This window comes from Salvelinus namaycush, chromosome 35 (genome assembly GCF_016432855.1).
Source record: "Salvelinus namaycush isolate Seneca chromosome 35, SaNama_1.0, whole genome shotgun sequence".
Lineage (NCBI taxonomy): Eukaryota > Metazoa > Chordata > Actinopteri > Salmoniformes > Salmonidae > Salvelinus > Salvelinus namaycush.
The window spans coordinates 10,059,749-10,077,922 of NC_052341.1; the positions used below are offsets into that span (position 1 = coordinate 10,059,749).

The following is an 18,174-nucleotide window of genomic DNA, read 5'->3' on the forward strand; positions in this document are numbered from 1 at the left end:
TTTTCTAATGGATTGAGGTTATGGCTTTGTGATGGCCACTCCAATACCTTGACTTTGTTGTCCTTAAGCCATTTTGCCCCAACTTTGGAAGTATGCTTGGGATCATTGTCCGTTTGGAAGACCAATTTGCGACCAAGCTTTAACTTCCTGACTGATGTCTTGAAATGTTGCTACAATATATCCGCATAATTTTCCTACCTCATGATGCCAACTATTTTGTGAAGTGCACCAGTCCCTCCTGCAGCAAAAGACCCAACAACATGATGCTGCCACCCCTGTGCTTAACGGTTGGGATGGTGTTCTTCGGCTTGCAAGCATCCCCCTTTTTCCTCCAAAGATAACGATGGTCATTATGGCCAAACAGTTCTATTTTTGTTTCATCAGACCAGAGGACATTTTTTCAAAAAGTACGATCTTTTGTCCCCATGTGCAGTTGCAAACCGTAGTCCGGCTTTTTTATGGTGACTTTGGAGCTGTGGTTTCTTCCTTGCTGAGCGGCCTTTCAGGCTATGTCGATATAGGACTTGTTTTACTGTGGATATAGATACTTTTGTACCCGTTTCCTCCAGCATCTTCACAAGGTCCTTTTCTGTTGTTCTGGGATTGATTAGCACTTTTCGCACCAAAGTACGTTCATCTCTAGGAGACAGGAGCAAGGAACTTAAACGTTAGCTTTTTTACATGGCACATATTGCACTTTTACTTTCTTCAACACTGTGGTTTTTGCATTACTTAAACCAAATTGAACATATTTCATTATTTATTTGAGACTAAATAGATTTTATTTATGTATTATATAAAGTTAAAATAAGTGTTCATTGTTCATTCAGTATTGTTATAAAAATGGTCCGATTAATCGGCATCGGCTTTTTCTGGTCCTTCAATAATCGGTATCGGCGTTGAAAAATCATAATCGGCTGACCTCTAATACCAGGGAGCTAACTTGTGAAAAAAAAAATGTTTTTAGAGGTGCAACTGCATCTAGGGTATTACGCAAAGTTAAATTTAGGTCCTCCGTCTGGTGGTTAACCTGATGAGGACAGAGGGCGCTGTTTTCACTTTGGGGGAAAATCGTACCCAATTTAAACGGCCTCGTACTCAATTCTTGCTCGTACAATATGCATATTATTATTACTATTGGATAGAAAACACTCTCTAGTTTCTAAAACCGTTTGAATTTTGTCTGTGGGTAAAACAGAACTCATTTGGCAGCACACTTTCTGACCAGGAAGTGGAAAGTCTGAAATCGATGCTGTGTTCAAGGGCCTGCCTATAAATGGGCATGATACGTATGACTATACGTGCACGTCATACACCTTCCCCTAGATTTATTTTTTTATTTTTTTTTATTTCACCTTTATTTAACCAGGTAGGCTAGTTGAGAACAAGTTCTCATTTGCAACTGCGACCTGGCCAAGATAAAGCATAGCAGTGTGAACAGACAACACAGAGTTACACATGGAGTAAACAATAAACAAGTCAATAACATGGTAGAAAAAAAAGAGAATCTATATACAATGTGTGCAAAAGGCATGAGGTAGGCAATAAATCGAATAATTACAATTTAGCAGATTAACACTGGAGTGATAAATCATCAGATGATCATGTGCAAGAAGAGATACTGGTGTGCAAAAGAGCAGAAAAGTAAATAAATAAAAGCAGTATGGGGGGTGAGGTAGGTAAATTGGGTGGGTAGTTTACAGATGGACTATGTACAGCTGCAGCGATCGGTTAGCTGCTCGGATAGCAGATTTTTAAAGTTGTTGAGGGAGATAAAAGTCTCCAACTTCAGAGATTTTTGCAATTCGTTCCAGTCGCAGGCAGCAGAGAACTGGAAGGAAAGGCGTCCAAATGAGGTTTTGGCTTTAGGGATGATCAGTGAGATACACCTGCTGGAGCGCGTGCTGCGGGTGGGTGTAGCCATCGTGACCAGTGAACTGAGATAAGGCGGCACTTTACCTAGCATAGCCTTGTAGATGACCTGGAGCCAGTGGGTCTGACGACGAACATGTAGCGAGGGCCAGCCGACTAGGGCATACAGGTCGCAGTGGTGGGTCGTATAAGGTGCTTTAGTAACAAAACGAATGGCACTGTGATAAACTGCATCCAGTTTGCTGAGTAGAGTATTGGAAGCTATTTTGTAGATGACATCGCCGAAGTCGAGGATCGGTAGGATAGTCAGTTTTACTAGGGTAAGTTTGGCGGCGTGAGTGAAGGAGGCTTTGTTGCGGAATAGAAAGCCGATTCTTGATTTGATTTTGGATTGGAGATGTTTGATATGAGTCTGGAAGGAGAGTTTGCAGTCTAGCCAGACACCTAGGTACTTATAGATGTCCACATATTCTAGGTCGGAACCGTCCAGGGTGGTGATGCTAGTCGGGCGTGCGGGTGCAGGCAGCGAACGGTTGAAAAGCATGCATTTGGTTTTACTAGCGTTTAAGAGCAGTTGGAGGCCACGGAAGGAGTGTTGTATGGCATTGAAGCTCGTTTGGAGGTTAGATAGCACAGTGTCCAAGGAAGGGCCGGAAGTATATAGAATGGTGTCGTCTGCGTAGAGGTGGATCAGGGAATCGCCCGCAGCAAGAGCAACATCATTGATGTATACAGAGAAAAGAGTCGGCCCGAGAATTGAACCCTGTGGTACCCCCATAGAGACTGCCAGAGGACCGGACAACATGCCCTCCGATTTGACACACTGAACTCTGTCTGCAAAGTAGTTGGTGAACCAGGCAAGGCAGTCATTAGAAAAACCGAGGCTACTGAGTCTGCCGATAAGAATATGGTGATTGACAGAGTCGAAAGCCTTGGCCAGGTCGATGAAGACGGCTGCACAGTAATGTCTTTTATCGATGGCGGTTATGATATCGTTTAGTACCTTGAGCGTGGCTGAGGTGCACCCGTGACCGGCTCGGAAACCGGATTGCACAGCGGAGAAGGTACGGTGGGATTCGAGATGGTCAGTGATCTGTTTGTTGACTTGGCTTTCGAAGACCTTAGATAGGCAGGGCAGGATGGATATAGGTCTGTAACAGTTTGGGTCCAGGGTGTCTCCCCCTTTGAAGAGGGGGATGACCGCGGCAGCTTTCCAATCCTTGGGGATCTCAGATGATACGAAGGAGAGGTTGAACAGGCTGGTAATAGGGGGTGCGACAATGGCGGCGGATGTCAAGAGGAAGTGAGAGAAGAGTTGATTATCTCGGTCTGAGGTGGAATAAACCCTCTTGGAACGACGTGTACGCCATTTCCTGTTTTCTGGAGGGACCTGTTATTGCCTACTGGAAAGCTGTCGTTATAGGCGAATACTATCTCCGGCTTTGATTTTATTTGATACATGTCACAATATCATCGTAAAGTATGTTTTTTCAATATAGTTTTATTAGATTATTGAAATTTTTTCGGGACGTTAGGCGTGTTGCGTTGTCTGCGTTTGTTCACGAAGGAGAGCTTAGCACCACTTGGCCAGTGTGCTTGCTAATTCAAGAGGGAAAAAGAACGTTCTAATACCAAACAAAGACGGTTCTGGACAAAGGACCCCTTGTACAACATTCTGATGGAAGATCAGCAAAAGTAGGAACCATTTTGTGATGCTATTACATATATCTGTCGAACTGTGTACTAGTAGCTTTGCGCTCAGGTTTTGGTTATTCCCTTACCATAACTAAGTCTTATGTCGTAATGAAGATATTTTTAGAATTTTAACACTGCGATTGCATTAAGAACTAATGGATCTATCGTTTCCTATACAACATGTATTTTTTTGTAATGTTTATGAATAGCTATTTGGTCAGAATAGGTGAGAGTCTAATAGAAATATCCGCACATTCTGGGAAAAATATGCTACGTTACCACATTGTATAACCACGGATTTCAGCTCTAAATATGCACATTTTCGAACAAAACATAAGTGTATGTATAACCTGATGTTATAGGACTGTCATCTGAGGAAGGTTTATGAAGATTAGTGAAATTTAATATCTTTTGCTGGTTTATTCGCTAACGTGCCTATTGCTATCGCTAATGTGCCTTGATGAATGAATGCGGTAGTGTGGTAGGCTATTGTAGTAAGCTAATATAATGCTATATTGTGTTTTCGCTGTAAAACACTTAAAAAATCGGAAATATTGGCTGGATTCACAAGATGTTTGTCTTTAATTTGCTGTACACCATCGATTTTTCAGAAAAGTTTTATGATGAGTATTTAGGTAATTCACGTTGGTCTCTATAATTACTCTGGCTGCTTCAGAGCTATTTTTGACGGTAGCTGTGATGGTAGCTGCAATGTAAAACTGATTTATACCTCAAATATGCAAATTTTTCGAACAAAACATCGATTTATTGTGTAACATGTTATAGGACTGTCATCTGATGAAGTTGTTTCTAGGTTAGTTCGGTTGGATCTTGGTTAGTTATGTTGGTTTTGTGCATGCTACCTGTGCTGTGAAAAATGTCTGTCTTTTTTTGTATTTGGTGGTGAGCTAACATAAATATACGTGGTGTTTTCGCTGTAAAACATTTAAAAAATCGGACATGTTGGCTGGATTCACAAGATGTGTATCTTTCATTTGCTGTATTGGACTTGTTAATGTGTGAAAGTTTAATATTTCTAAAAAATATTTTTTGAATTTCGCGCTCTGCCTTTTCAGTGGAATGTGGGCGGAGTTCCGCTAGCGGAACGCTGGGGCCAGACAGGTTAACTTTTTTGGGCTGCAATCCCGCAATCCCGAATTTGGCAGGGCGCCAAATTCAAAACAACAGAAATCTCATAATTAAAATTCCTTAGACATACATGTGTTTTATACCATTTTAAAGGTAATCTTGTTGTTAATCCCACCGTGTCCAATTTCAAATATGCTTTTCAGCGAAAGCACCACAAACGATTGTTAGGTCACACCAAACCACAATAAGCACAGCCATTTTTCCAGCCAAAGATAGGAGTCACAAAAAGCACAAAGAGATAAAATGAATCACTAACCTTTGATGATCTACATCAGATGACACTCATAGGACTTCATGTTACACAATACATGTATGTTTTGTTTGATAAAGTTCATATTTATATAAAAAAATCTGAGTTTACATTGGCGCATTACATTCACTAGTTCCAAAAACATCCAGTGATTTTGCATAGCCACATCGATTCAACAGAAATACTCATCATAAATGTAGATGATAATACAAGTTATACACATGGAATTATAGATATACCTCTCCTTAATGCAACCGCTGTGTTGCATTAAGTTTACGGAAAAAGCAAACAATGCAATAATCTGAGACGGCTCTCAGAACAATAGTCAAATTAGCCGCCATGTTGGAGTCAACAGAAATTACATGATAAATGTTCTCTTTGATGATCTTCATCAGAATTCACTCCCAGGAATCCCAGGTCCACAATAAATGTTTGTGTTGTTCGATAATGTCCGTTATTTATGTCCAAATACCTCCTTTTGTTAGGCGTTTGGTATACATATCCAAACGCTCGTTCTGGTTGAGCGTTACTTCGGACAAAAAAGTTATTACAGGTCGAAGAAACATTTCAAACTAAGTACAGAATCAATCATTAGGATGTTTTTATCAAACATCTTCAATTAAGTTCCAACCTGAGAATTCCTTTGTGTCTTGAGGAGGAACGGAACGCAAGTGGATATCATGTGGAATGCGCATGACCAGAAAATGGCTGACTGCCAGACACCTGTTCATTCTGTTCTTATTCAGTCCCACAACACAGTAGACGCCTCATTCAAATTTCTATAGACGGTTGACATCTAGTGGAAGCACTAGGAAGTGCAACTTCATTCATATCTCAAAGGGATTTCAACGGGAACTGTGTTGAAAACCTACCAACCTCAGATTTCTCACTTCCTGTTTGGATTTCTCCTCAGGTTTTTGCCTGCCATATGAGTTCTGTTATACTCACAGACATCATTCAAACAGTTTTAGAAACTTCAGAGTGTTTTCTATCCAATACTACTAATAATATGCATATATTAGTAACTGGGACTGAGGTGCAGGCCGTTTACTCTGGGCACCTTTCATCCAAGCTACTCAATACTGCCCCTGCAGCCATAAGAAGTTAACTGATTTTTGTATTCCGACGTCCTTGGGTAGATGGAGTCTGGAAGGGCATCTAGGAATCTTTGGGTTGTCTGAGAATTTATAGCACGGCTTTTGATCATCTTTGTTTGGGGTCTAAACAGATTATTTGTTGCGATTTCAAACCTAATAACATTTAGATGCACAATATTTATTCCACGTGAGAACTAGATCCAGGGTATGACTGGCAATGCGTAGGTCCAGAGACATGATGATTGTGTGTGTGATGATGATTAAGAGGATGATAATGTCTCTTTGTAGAACCCACAACAATCTGTTCCTGCCGGAGAACATGTGTCGTCTGAGTGAGACGTTCTCCAGGGCCTACGAGGTGATCGAGGTGGAGAGGAAGGTGGTTCTAGGTAAGAGGAACCACACTGATTCACTGGTTCTGCACAGTACTGGTTTAGAAACTCTATACCACAAGGTGTTAACCTGATATAATTTCACCCCTGAGGGATATACTACATAGCAGGATCAATGAGTTAGCCAGCTAACTTGCCTGAATGTTCGAATTAAAAATAAATAAATATATATATTAGCTTGAGATGGGCATTGCTAACTCATTGATTCTGCTTTTAGTATACACTGATAAACCTCCATGATTATTGTGTGTCTTGACCTGTAGGCCTTACACAGCCAGTCCTGGACATCTATGACTCTCCAGTGTATAAGACTCATCTAGAGCGCATGCAGGGTTTCTTCTGTACCCTCTATGACAACTGGTGAGTTCCTCACTGTGGATAGTCTTCTGCTTCCTCTCCTTCTCCACACATGCACACTACTCCTACACAATCTCGCTGTCTCTTGCTTACCAACCCTCTCTCTCTTTCTCAGTTTTGACCAGATGGTTTACAGCTTATGTCGAAATTGAATTTTCGTATCAGGTTAGGAGAATTAACGTATCGGGTTAGGAAAAGGGTTAGGATTAGCTAAAATGTCCCCAAAAAATCTACTTTTAACGTCAAATTTGCCATAAGCTGTATGCTCTCTAGACATGACCCCAGAGACGGAAGAGGAAGTGATACATCCCACTTTTTTCTGGTTCAATGGAAGTCAATGAACTAAGCTGCTATTGTATTGGTGTCTATGGGAGAGCCACCCCGTTAAGCAGACCGGAACTGATTATTTTTTCAATGGTAATCAACCTAAGTGAACCATCTTCATTTATCCACCATCTTCGATAACCCTCCTCTCTCTAGTTACCATATCCTGGGGAATGCAGGCCTATCATTGCATCAAGACTTCTACACCATCGATGGATTGGCTGAACAGATCGTTGGTTCCGCCTTAATCTCCCTCGACAACGTGCCTGACCACAGACTCCGCCCCATGCTCCATATCCTTCTGTACTATTGGCCCATCAGGGCTACCAATCACATAGAAGCTCTTGACTAATCCAATCTAAATTTTCTTCAGCCAAAAAAATAATCTGTCATTGTGAACCAAGTATCCCTCTTGCAGGTTTTTTGGGTGATCAATTACAACCACATTTTCCCCCTATTGAACATAGAGAATGGAGTAAAACAAATGAAATCAAGCACACACTGCAGCATAGTCATGGCCACTGATATTACATGTCCACTATCTATTCAATCAATCTGTGCTCCTTAATGTGTGTGTGTGTGTACGGGTGTTCCTGAAGCAGCTGGTGCTGTCGTGTCCTCAGGAGTACTACGACAGTCTGCTCTGCCCCCTACTGGGCCCCCTGTTCGCCTACATGCTTCAGGTCAGAGCTAACACTTCTCTCCTTGCTCCTGTGAAGCAATACACCAAAAAGGAAAGCTTCTTTGCGTATATAAAAATTTAAATAATCAAGTAAAGTACTCGCGTAACATTAAAGGTTAGCTGTGGTACAACTTCCAAATAAATAAACCGATCTCTGAGGCTGATCAAGAACTCAGAGCATGCTTATTTTGGATTATCAGTCTTTTTGATCACTGCTGTCATAGTCACGAGAAAACAGTTACCATTGAGATGATGATAATAATAAGTAATAACAGGACGTATCACATGACATTGTCTCTTTGTTTATTTGTACAGAGACTCAACCTCAGGTGGCAGATCATCAACCAGCGGAGTACTGTCAGGTAAGATGCGTCCGTCTGTGCGTTAGAGCCCTGCACAGCCATTAATTATAAGCCTGAGTCTTAGCCATTCCCGTGACGTTCAGGCCTTAACCTACCCAAGCCCTTTTGCTTCTGCAAAATTAAAGGCCCTTCCTTCGTTGGTATCCATTAGCTGCTGGTGTCTGTTTTAATGACGCCAACCTAAGTGTATGTAAACTTCCGACTTCAACTATACGTACGGTCACTGTGGGGACGACGTCATCGATGAACTTATTGATGAAGTCAATGACTGATGTGGTGTACTCCTCAATGCCATCGGAGGAATCCCAGAACATATTCCAGTCTGTGCTAGCAAAACAGTCCTGTAGTTTAGCATCTGCTTCATCTGACCACTTTTTTATTGATCTAGTCACTGGTGCTTCCTGCTTTAATTTTTGCTTGTAAGCCGGAATCAGGAGAATAGAATTATGGTCAAATTTGCCAAATGGAGGGCGAGGGAGAGCATTGTATGCATCTCTGTGTGTGGAGTAAAGGTGGTCCAGAGTTTTTCTTTCCCCCTCTGGTTCCAAATTTAACATGCTGATAGAAATTTTGTAAAACGGATTTGTTTCCCTGCGTTAAAGTCCCCAGCTACTAGGAGCGCCGCCTCTGGGTGAGCGTTTTCTTGTTTGCAAATGGCGGAATACAGCTCATTCAATGCTGTCTTTGCGCCAGCCTCTGACTGTGTTGGTATGTAAACAGCTACGAAAAATACAGAAACTCTCTTGGTAGATAGTGTGGTCTAGGGCTTATCATTAGACACTCTACCTCAGGCGAGAAATAGCTCAAGACTTCCTTAGATATCGTGCCCCAGCTGTTATTTACAAAATTACGTAGTCCGCCGCCCCTTGTCTTACCAGACGCCGCTGTTCTATCCTGCCGGTACATCGTATAACCAGCCAGCTGTATGTTGATAGTGTCGTCGTTCAGCCACGACTCTGTGAAGCATAAGATATTATAGTTTTTAATGTCCCGTTGGTAGTTTAATCTTCCACGTAGCTCGTCGATTTTATTCTCCAAAGATTGCACGTTTGCTAGCAGAATGGAAGGAAGTGGGGGTTTATTCAATCGCCTACAAACTCTCATAAGGCAGCCCGCCCTTTGGCACCTTTTTCTCCGCCTCCTCTTCACGCAAATCGCGGAGATCTGGGCCGGTTCCCAAGAAAGCAGTATATCCTTCGCGTCGGACTCGTCAGAGTCGTGAAAGGAAAAAAAGGATTCTGCTAGTCCGTGGTGAGTAATCACAGTCCTGATGTCTAGAAGTTATTTTTGGTCATAAGAGACGGTAGCGGCAACATTATGTACAAAATAAGTAAAACAATAAGTTGCAAATTAAACAAACCAAAAAACACAATCGAATGGGGACACGTAAAACGTCTGCCTTCCTCTCCGGCTCCATCTTACATCTTATATTCATGGTCCACACACATCAACACAGTCCCGAAGAGGGCACGACAATGCCTCTTCCCCCTCAAAAACTTCAACAGCTGCACCGTTGAGAGCATCTTGACTGGCTGCATCACCGCTTGGTATGGCAACTGCTTGTCATCCGACCGCAATGCGCTACAGAGGGTAGTGCGTATGGCCCAGTACATCACTGGAACCGAGCTCCCTGCCATCCAGGACCTCTATACCAGGTAGTGTCATAGGATGGCCCTAAACATTTTCAATGACTCCAGCCACCCAAGTCGTAGACTGTTCTCTCTGCTACCGCACGGCAAGTGGTACCGATGCATCAAGTCTGGAACCAACAGGACCTGAACAGCTTCTACCCCCAAGCCATAAGACTACTAAATAGTTAGTCCGGGTAGCTATTGGATAACTATTTAACTATCTGCCTCATCACATACACTGCTGTTACTGTTTATTATGTATCCCGTTGCCTAGTCACTTTGTCCCTAACTATATGTACATATCTACCTCAATTACCTCGTACCTCTGCACACCAACTTAGTACTTGTACCTCGTGTATATAGCCAAGTTATCTTTACTCATTGTGTATTTATTCCTTGTTATTATTTTTCTATAATTTTTCTTTCTCTGCATTGCTGAGAATAGCCTGTAAGTAAGCATTTCACTTCGTAAACAACACCTGGTTTTTACAAAGCATGTGACTAATAAAGTTACATTTGATGTGCTCACTTTGAATGCATGGGTTTTCTATTTCTGTGCTGGTGGCATGTTGACAATCTCCCTCCCTCTCCCTCTGTTTGTGTAGTATGGAGGATGAGGAGGACGAGGCGTGTGAGGAGAACCAAGTGACCCAGGAGATGCTGGAGGAACAGCTGGTTCGTCTGGTCACCAGAGAGGTTCTGGACCTGCTCAGTAAGTCCAGACTCTGGGAGAAATGACAGGTTAATGGGATGTAGGGAGCGACTAAGTAGCACTTTATATGGAGTTTCTATATTGAGCATGTTTTTTTGACCAGAAGAAACAATCTGGTCCCTTGAAACTGTTCATAGGAATTTAGTTCTGCTGCACATCCAGATTTAATAGGTTTGGGGTATTTGTGGTGGATTAGGTTTGAGGTATGTGGGGTGGATTAGGTTTGGGGTATTTGGGGTGGGTTGGGGTATTTGTGGTGGATTAGGTTTGAGGTCTGTGTGGGGTGGATTAGGTTTGGGGTATGTGGGGTGGATTAGGTTTGATGTATGTGGGGTGGATTAGGTTTGATGTATGTGGGGTGGATTAGGTTTGATGTATGTGGGGTGGATTAGGTTTGATGTATGTGGGGTGGATTAGGTTTGATGTATGTGGGGTGGATTAGGTTTGTGGTATGTGGGGTGGATTAGGTTTGAGGTATGTGGGGTGGATTAGGTTTGGGGTATGTGGGGTGGATTAGGTTTGGGGTATGTGGGGTGGATTAGGTTTGGGGTATGTGGTGTGGATTAGGTTTGGGGTATGTGGGGTGGATTAGGTTTGGGGTATGTGGGGTGGATTAGGTTTGGGGTATGTGGGGTGGATTAGGTTTGGGGTATGTGGGGTGGATTAGGTTTGGGGTATGTGGGGTGGATTAGGTTTGATGTATGTGGGGTGGATTAGGTTTGATGTATGTGGGGTGGATTAGGTTTGATGTATGTGGGGTGGATTAGGTTTGATGTATGTGGGGTGGATTAGGTTTGTGGTATGTGGGGTGGATTAGGTTTGAGGTATGTGGGGTGGATTAGGTTTGGGGTATGTGGGGTGGATTAGGTTTGGGGTATGTGGGGTGGATTAGGTTTGGGGTATGTGGTGTGGATTAGGTTTGGGGTATGTGGGGTGGATTAGGTTTGGGGTATGTGGGGTGGATTAGGTTTGGGGTATGTGGGGTGGATTAGGTTTGGGGTATGTGGGGTGGATTAGGTTTGGGGTATGTGGGGTGGATTAGGTTTGATGTATGTGGGGTGGATTAGGTTTGATGTATGTGGGGTGGATTAGGTTTGATGTATGTGGGGTGGATTAGGTTTGATGTATGTGGGGTGGATTAGGTTTGATGTATGTGGGGTGGATTAGGTTTGATGTATGTGGGGTGGATTAGGTTTGTGGTATGTGGGGTGGATTAGGTTTGTGGTATGTGGGGTGGATTAGGTTTGTGGTATGTGGGGTGGATTAGGTTTGGGGTATGTGGGGTGGATTAGGTTTGGGGTATGTGGGGTGGATTAGGTTTGGGGTATGTGGGGTGGATTAGGTTTGGGGTATGTGGGGTGGATTAGGTTTGGGGTATGTGGGGTGGATTAGGTTTGGGGTATGTGGGGTGGATTAGGTTTGGGGTATGTTAGGTTTGGGGTATGCGGGGTGGATTAGGTTTGGGGTATGCGGGGTGGATTAGGTTTGGGGTATGCGGGGTGGATTAGGTTTGAGGTATGCGGGGTGGATTAGGTTTGAGGTATGCGGGGTGGATTAGGTTTGAGGTATGCGGGGTGGATTAGGTTTGGGGTATGCGGGGTGGATTAGGTTTGGGGTATGCGGGGTGGATTAGGTTTGGGGTATGCGGGGTGGATTAGGTTTGGGGTATGCGGGGTGGATTAGGTTTGGGGTATGCGGGGTGGATTAGGTTTGGGGTATGCGGGGTGGATTAGGTTTGGGGTATGCGGGGTGGATTAGGTTTGGGGTATGCGGGGTGGATTAGGTTTGCGGTATGCGGGGTGGATTAGGTTTGCGGTATGCGGGGTGGATTAGGTTTGCGGTATGCGGGGTGGATTTCAGTGTGGCCATATTTCCTAACATTGATCCTTTCCCCTCAGCTCACGCCTGCATACTGAAAAAAGTTCCTGAGCCAGCAGGGAATAAGGAGGATGTGGATGGTAAGTGTTCCCTGATCCCTACTTGTTCCCTATTCCCTACTTATCTCCATGTTTTCAAGGGAAGAAAAAGCATCACTCAGGGTCCACCCCCTCATTCGTTCTACCTTTTGTGTCCTATTGTTTGTAGAGGATGAGATGATGTCCACTGAGTCCCAGGCAGTCACAGCCTCTCCAGCCCAGCCAACAGGCGAGATGACTGAGCTGGGGAAGTGTCTACTCAAACACGAGGTCGGCACCACACACACACACACACACACACACACACACACACACACACACACACACACACACACACACACACACACACACACACACACACACACACACACACCTCTACCTACCTATAGCAGGGGTGTTCAACTAATTCCATGTAGGACCTAGTTTCTGCTGGTTTTCGCTCCTCCCTTGTACTTGATGAATGAGTAAAGGTCACTAATTAGTAAGGAACTACCTTCACATGTTTGTCTAGGTCTTAACTGAAATGAAAATCCAAAAACCCACAGACACTAGGCCCTGTGTGGAATGCGTTTGACACCCCTGATCTACAGCATCGACCCCTGGCAGTGTGACAGAACTCTCTTCCTCTGCAGGACATCTATATGACCTTGTTGACAATCTCGTTCACCTCTCTGTCCTGGAAGGACACAAGCAACTGTCACCGCACCGCCTCCATGGTGTGCTGGACCCTGCTGCGACAGGTAGGCTGTTACCCTGCTGCGACAGGTAGGCTGTTACCCTGCTGCGACAGGTAGGCTGTTACCCTGCTGCGGCAGGTAGGCTGTTACCCGGCTGAGGCAGGTAGGCTGTTACCCGGCTGAGGCAGGTAGGCTGTTACCCGGCTGAGGCAGGTAGGCTGTTACCCGGCTGAGGCAGGTAGGCTGTTACCCGGCTGAGGCAGGTAGGCTGTTACCCGGCTGAGGCAGGTAGGCTGTTACCCCGGCTGAGGCAGGTAGGCTGTTACCCGGCTGAGGCAGGTAGGCTGTTACCCGGCTGAGGCAGGTAGGCTGTTACCCGGCTGAGGCAGGTAGGCTGTTACCCGGCTGAGGCAGGTAGGCTGTTACCCGGCTGAGGCAGGTAGGCTGTTACCCGGCTGAGGCAGGTAGGCTGTTACCCGGCTGAGGCAGGTAGGCTGTTACCCGGCTGAGGCAGGTAGGCTGTTACCCGGCTGAGGCAGGTAGGCTGTTACCCGGCTGAGGCAGGTAGGCTGTTACCCGGCTGAGGCAGGTAGGCTGTTACCCGGCTGAGGCAGGTAGGCTGTTACCCGGCTGAGGCAGGTAGGCTGTTACCCGGCTGAGGCAGGTAGGCTGTTACCCGGCTGAGGCAGGTAGGCTGTTACCCGGCTGAGGCAGGTAGGCTGTTACCCGGCTGAGGCAGGTAGGCTGTTACCCGGCTGAGGCAGGTAGGCTGTTACCCGGCTGAGGCAGGTAGGCTGTTACCCGGCTGAGGCAGGTAGGCTGTTACCCGGCTGAGGCAGGTAGGCTGTTACCCGGCTGAGGCAGGTAGGCTGTTACCCGGCTGAGGCAGGTAGGCTGTTACCCGGCTGAGGCAGGTAGGCTGTTACCCGGCTGAGGCAGGTAGGCTGTTACCCGGCTGAGGCAGGTAGGCTGTTACCCGGCTGAGGCAGGTAGGCTGTTACCCGGCTGAGGCAGGTAGGCTGTTACCCGGCTGAGGCAGGTAGGCTGTTACCCGGCTGAGGCAGGTAGGCTGTTACCCGGCTGAGGCAGGTAGGCTGTTACCCGGCTGAGGCAGGTAGGCTGTTACCCGGCTGAGGCAGGTAGGCTGTTACCCGGCTGAGGCAGGTAGGCTGTTACCCGGCTGAGGCAGGTAGGCTGTTACCCGGCTGAGGCAGGTAGGCTGTTACCCGGCTGAGGCAGGTAGGCTGTTACCCGGCTGAGGCAGGTAGGCTGTTACCCGGCTGAGGCAGGTAGGCTGTTACCCGGCTGAGGCAGGTAGGCTGTTACCCGGCTGAGGCAGGTAGGCTGTTACCCGGCTGAGGCAGGTAGGCTGTTACCCGGCTGAGGCAGGTAGGTGAGACAGGTAGGCTGTTACCCGGCTGAGGCAGGTAGGCTGTTACCCGGCTGAGGCAGGTAGGCTGTTACCCGGCTGAGGCAGGTAGGTGAGACAGGTAGGCTGTTACCCGGCTGAGGCAGGTAGGTGAGACAGGTAGGCTGTTACCCGGCTGAGACAGGTAGGCTGTTACCCGGCTGAGACAGGTAGGCTGTTACCCGGCTGAGACAGGTAGGCTGTTACCCGGCTGAGACAGGTAGGCTGTTACCCGGCTGAGACAGGTAGGCTGTTACCCGGCTGAGACAGGTAGGCTGTTACCCGGCTGAGACAGGTAGGCTGTTACCCTGCTGAGACAGGTAGGCTGTTACCCGGCTGAGACAGGTAGGCTGTTACCCGGCTGAGACAGGTAGGCTGTTACCCTGCTGAGACAGGTAGGCTGTTACCCTGCTGAGACAGGTAGGCTGTTACCCGGCTGAGACAGGTAGGCTGTTACCCGGCTGAGACAGGTAGGCTGTTACCCTGCTGAGACAGGTAGGCTGTTACCCTGCTGAGACAGGTAGGCTGTTACCCTGCTGCGGCAGTTAGGCTGTTACCCTGCTGCGGCAGGTAGGCTGTTACCCTGCTGCGGCAGGTAGGCTGTTACCCTGCTGCGGCAGGTAGGCTGTTACCCTGCTGCGGCAGGTAGGCTGTTACCCTGCTGAGACAGGTAGGCTGTTACCCGGCTGAGACAGGTAGGCTGTTACCCTGCTGCGACATCCCCTCTCTCTCTGACTCTGTTCTTCTGTTTAGGTCGTAGGGGGGAACCTTCTGCCAGAGGCGGTCACATGGTTCTATGCCAGTGTTCTGAAGGGACTGCAGATGCACGGACAGCACGAGGTCTGTAACTCAGCCCTCACACAACTGGCCCTGATTATATATGACAACCTGGTGAGTAACACACTCACTCGCTCACACTCCCTCCCTTCATCTTTCTTCTTCCTCCTAACTCTACCTTTCCTCCCTCTCTGGGTCAGCGGCCACGGTACATTGAGCTAAGGAGTGTGATGACTCAGATCCCCAGCATCAATCTGGAGGCTCTGGACCAGTACGACCAGCGGCTGCTGGAGCCCAGCTCCACCCAGAAGGTGGGAGAGAAGAAGAGGAAGGACCAGTTCAAGAAGCTCATTGCCGGCACCGTGGGGGTAATACCACCTCCCACAGCTAGATGGGGGTGTTACTCCTCTTTTATGTTTTTCTGCTGAGAAGACCTAGAATTATTTAAAAACAAAATAATGTCCGAAATGCGTCCATTGTGGCTGTTGAAATGGATATAATTTATAGGAAATAAGTTATACTTTGTTGGAGAGTGCTGGCAGTATTTTTCATATAAGTTTAATTAAATAGGTCCTGTACACTCTGATATAATAAGACAACCATTCAATCCAGACAGATTGTAACTGTATTTGATCTGTCCTCCCCACAGAAAGCTCTGGGCCAGCAGTTTAAAAAGGAGGTACATATCAGAAATCTCCCATCTCTCTTTAAGAAGCCCAAGCTGGAGAAAAGGGACATTGTGGAGCCCAGTGAGACTGGATCTCTAGCAGCTCTCTTCTCCCCAACACAGAACGACATCTAGGAGAACATAACAGCACAGAGAGGCTCTCAGACTGGACTAACACACACACACACACTTTCTACCCTCCCCAGTGGAATTTTACTCCTGAAGGATTGGCTCATCAAGGGTACGACGTCTCTATCCTATTGGTCAACAGTAGGATGAATGGACTCTACAATCTGTGGACAAAGAGAATCAGAATATTCTGTCATGGACTGAACTCTGCTAACTGGTCATACATATGTATCCAAATAATGTGTCTGTCTGCCTTGATCAGGAATATGGAACAATATGTATGAAGATGATGATGGTTATTGTCCTTCAAGAGGACATGGCTGTTGCCATAAACCCTGCAGGTTGTAAATGGTAACAACACATTGCATTTATACAGCTCATATCCTCACTAGCACAACACATTTAGCTTACATTGTGTTTTGTTATTTCCGCTAACATGGACCATCCACCTGGCTGCTAAACATAGAGATAGATAGAGGACTCATCTTTATATCTGTGTCATTATAGCGTCTGACAGCATGGGCAGCACCATTGAGGCTACAACCCATAGTCAAGCAGTCAACTGGGTGGGGATTCCTATTTTAAAATGGTGGATGATGGCAATGCCCAAGCTAAAATGGGTTATACCCATGATGAGGCCTCTATCTATCTCTATGGTGCTAAATGACAGCAGCCATTTTGTGCCAGAAGAACCTGAATGGGATCCAGTGAGGTTCTGAGGTGGGAGACTTCAGAGTATTCTGCTGTATAAGGAGAACTGTCATCAAGCCAAGGTTTTGTACAGGATCATTCCTCTGTTGATGGGTGAGGTTGTCAAGTAGAACCATCATTGGTGACTTTATGTTTTGCGCTGGTGTTTCTCCCAGCTATGAACGAATGAGAAACCAGCACTACATTCCTCTTAGGTTAAAGGGATAGTTTGCGGCATCAAGTTTTTGTCAGGCGTTATTGTTTGTAAAAACTGACTAGTGGATAGCTCATATTTTATTGGTCTGTTTTGTAGGCAACATTGGATACATTTGGAAAATATCTACAGGAAAGGAAAGGGGGGATACCTAGTCAGTTGTACATCTGAATGCATTCAACCGAAATGTGTCTTCCACATTTAACCCCTCTGAATCAGACCTCAATCCCAGAGGAATGAGAATAGAAACTAGGCACCAACTACTGTAACTCAAGTTTATATGGTGTCTGTCAGTTTCCCATTCATTTGGTATTGAGGCCTACAGAATGATTTACACTAAAGACGCCATAATATGGACTCCTCTGTAATATAGACTCCTCTATAATATAGACTATAATATAGACTATAATATGGACTCCTCTATAATATGGACTATAGTATAGACTCCTCTGTAATATAGACTCCTCTGTAATATGGACTCCTCTATAATATAGACTATAATATGGACTCCTCTATAATATGGACTCCTCTATAATATAGACTCCTCTGTAATATGGACTCCTCTATAATATAGACTATAATATGGACTCCTCTATAATATAGACTCCTCTGTAATATAGACTCCTCTATAATATGGACTATAATATGGACTCCTCTATAATATAGACTATAATATGGACTCCTCTATAATATGGACTCCTCTATAGTATAGACTCCTCTATAATATGGACTCCTCTATAATATGGACTCCTCTGTAATATGGACTCCTCTATAGTATAGACTCCTCTATAGTATAGACTCCTCTGTAATATGGACTCCTCTATAGTATAGACTCCTCTATAATATGGACTCCTCTATAGTATAGACTCCTCTATAATATGGACTCCTCTATAGTATAGACTCCTCTATAATATAGACGACTCTGTTACATCAGTGATCAGTTCTGACAAACATTGATTGTTGTTGTGAACTACCCTTATAAATCTCCTCACCCTGTCAATTATTGTTTTGTTCACACGTGTCCTTTTTTCCTACTCAACACTAAGGACACAATGATCTGTACTTGTACAGGGGACAGAATATAAAACATTTTAGTGCTGTTTACTTTTTTCTGTTTTTAAATAAAATAGACTTTAAAGTCATTTTAAATGTTTGATGTTATCAATTTCTATG

General features: G+C 45.3%; 1 protein-coding gene across 1 annotated transcript in view; it reads left to right on the forward strand.

The window, feature by feature from the left end:
• LOC120029988 (exportin-5-like) overlaps window positions 1-18,143 on the forward strand; it is a 30,157-nt gene extending 12,014 nt beyond the window's left edge. The window contains exons 22-33 of the mRNA XM_038975305.1: window positions 6,352-6,452; window positions 6,719-6,815; window positions 7,293-7,429; window positions 7,722-7,819; window positions 8,134-8,180; window positions 10,417-10,523; window positions 12,422-12,481; window positions 12,609-12,709; window positions 13,072-13,179; window positions 15,278-15,415; window positions 15,502-15,669; window positions 15,951-18,143. Coding sequence (XP_038831233.1) covers window positions 6,352-6,452; window positions 6,719-6,815; window positions 7,293-7,429; window positions 7,722-7,819; window positions 8,134-8,180; window positions 10,417-10,523; window positions 12,422-12,481; window positions 12,609-12,709; window positions 13,072-13,179; window positions 15,278-15,415; window positions 15,502-15,669; window positions 15,951-16,103 — 1,315 coding nt within the window. The 3' untranslated portion in view covers window positions 16,104-18,143. The remainder of the gene's footprint in view (window positions 1-6,351; window positions 6,453-6,718; window positions 6,816-7,292; window positions 7,430-7,721; window positions 7,820-8,133; window positions 8,181-10,416; window positions 10,524-12,421; window positions 12,482-12,608; window positions 12,710-13,071; window positions 13,180-15,277; window positions 15,416-15,501; window positions 15,670-15,950) is intronic.
• Window positions 18,144-18,174: the final 31 nt, after the last annotated feature.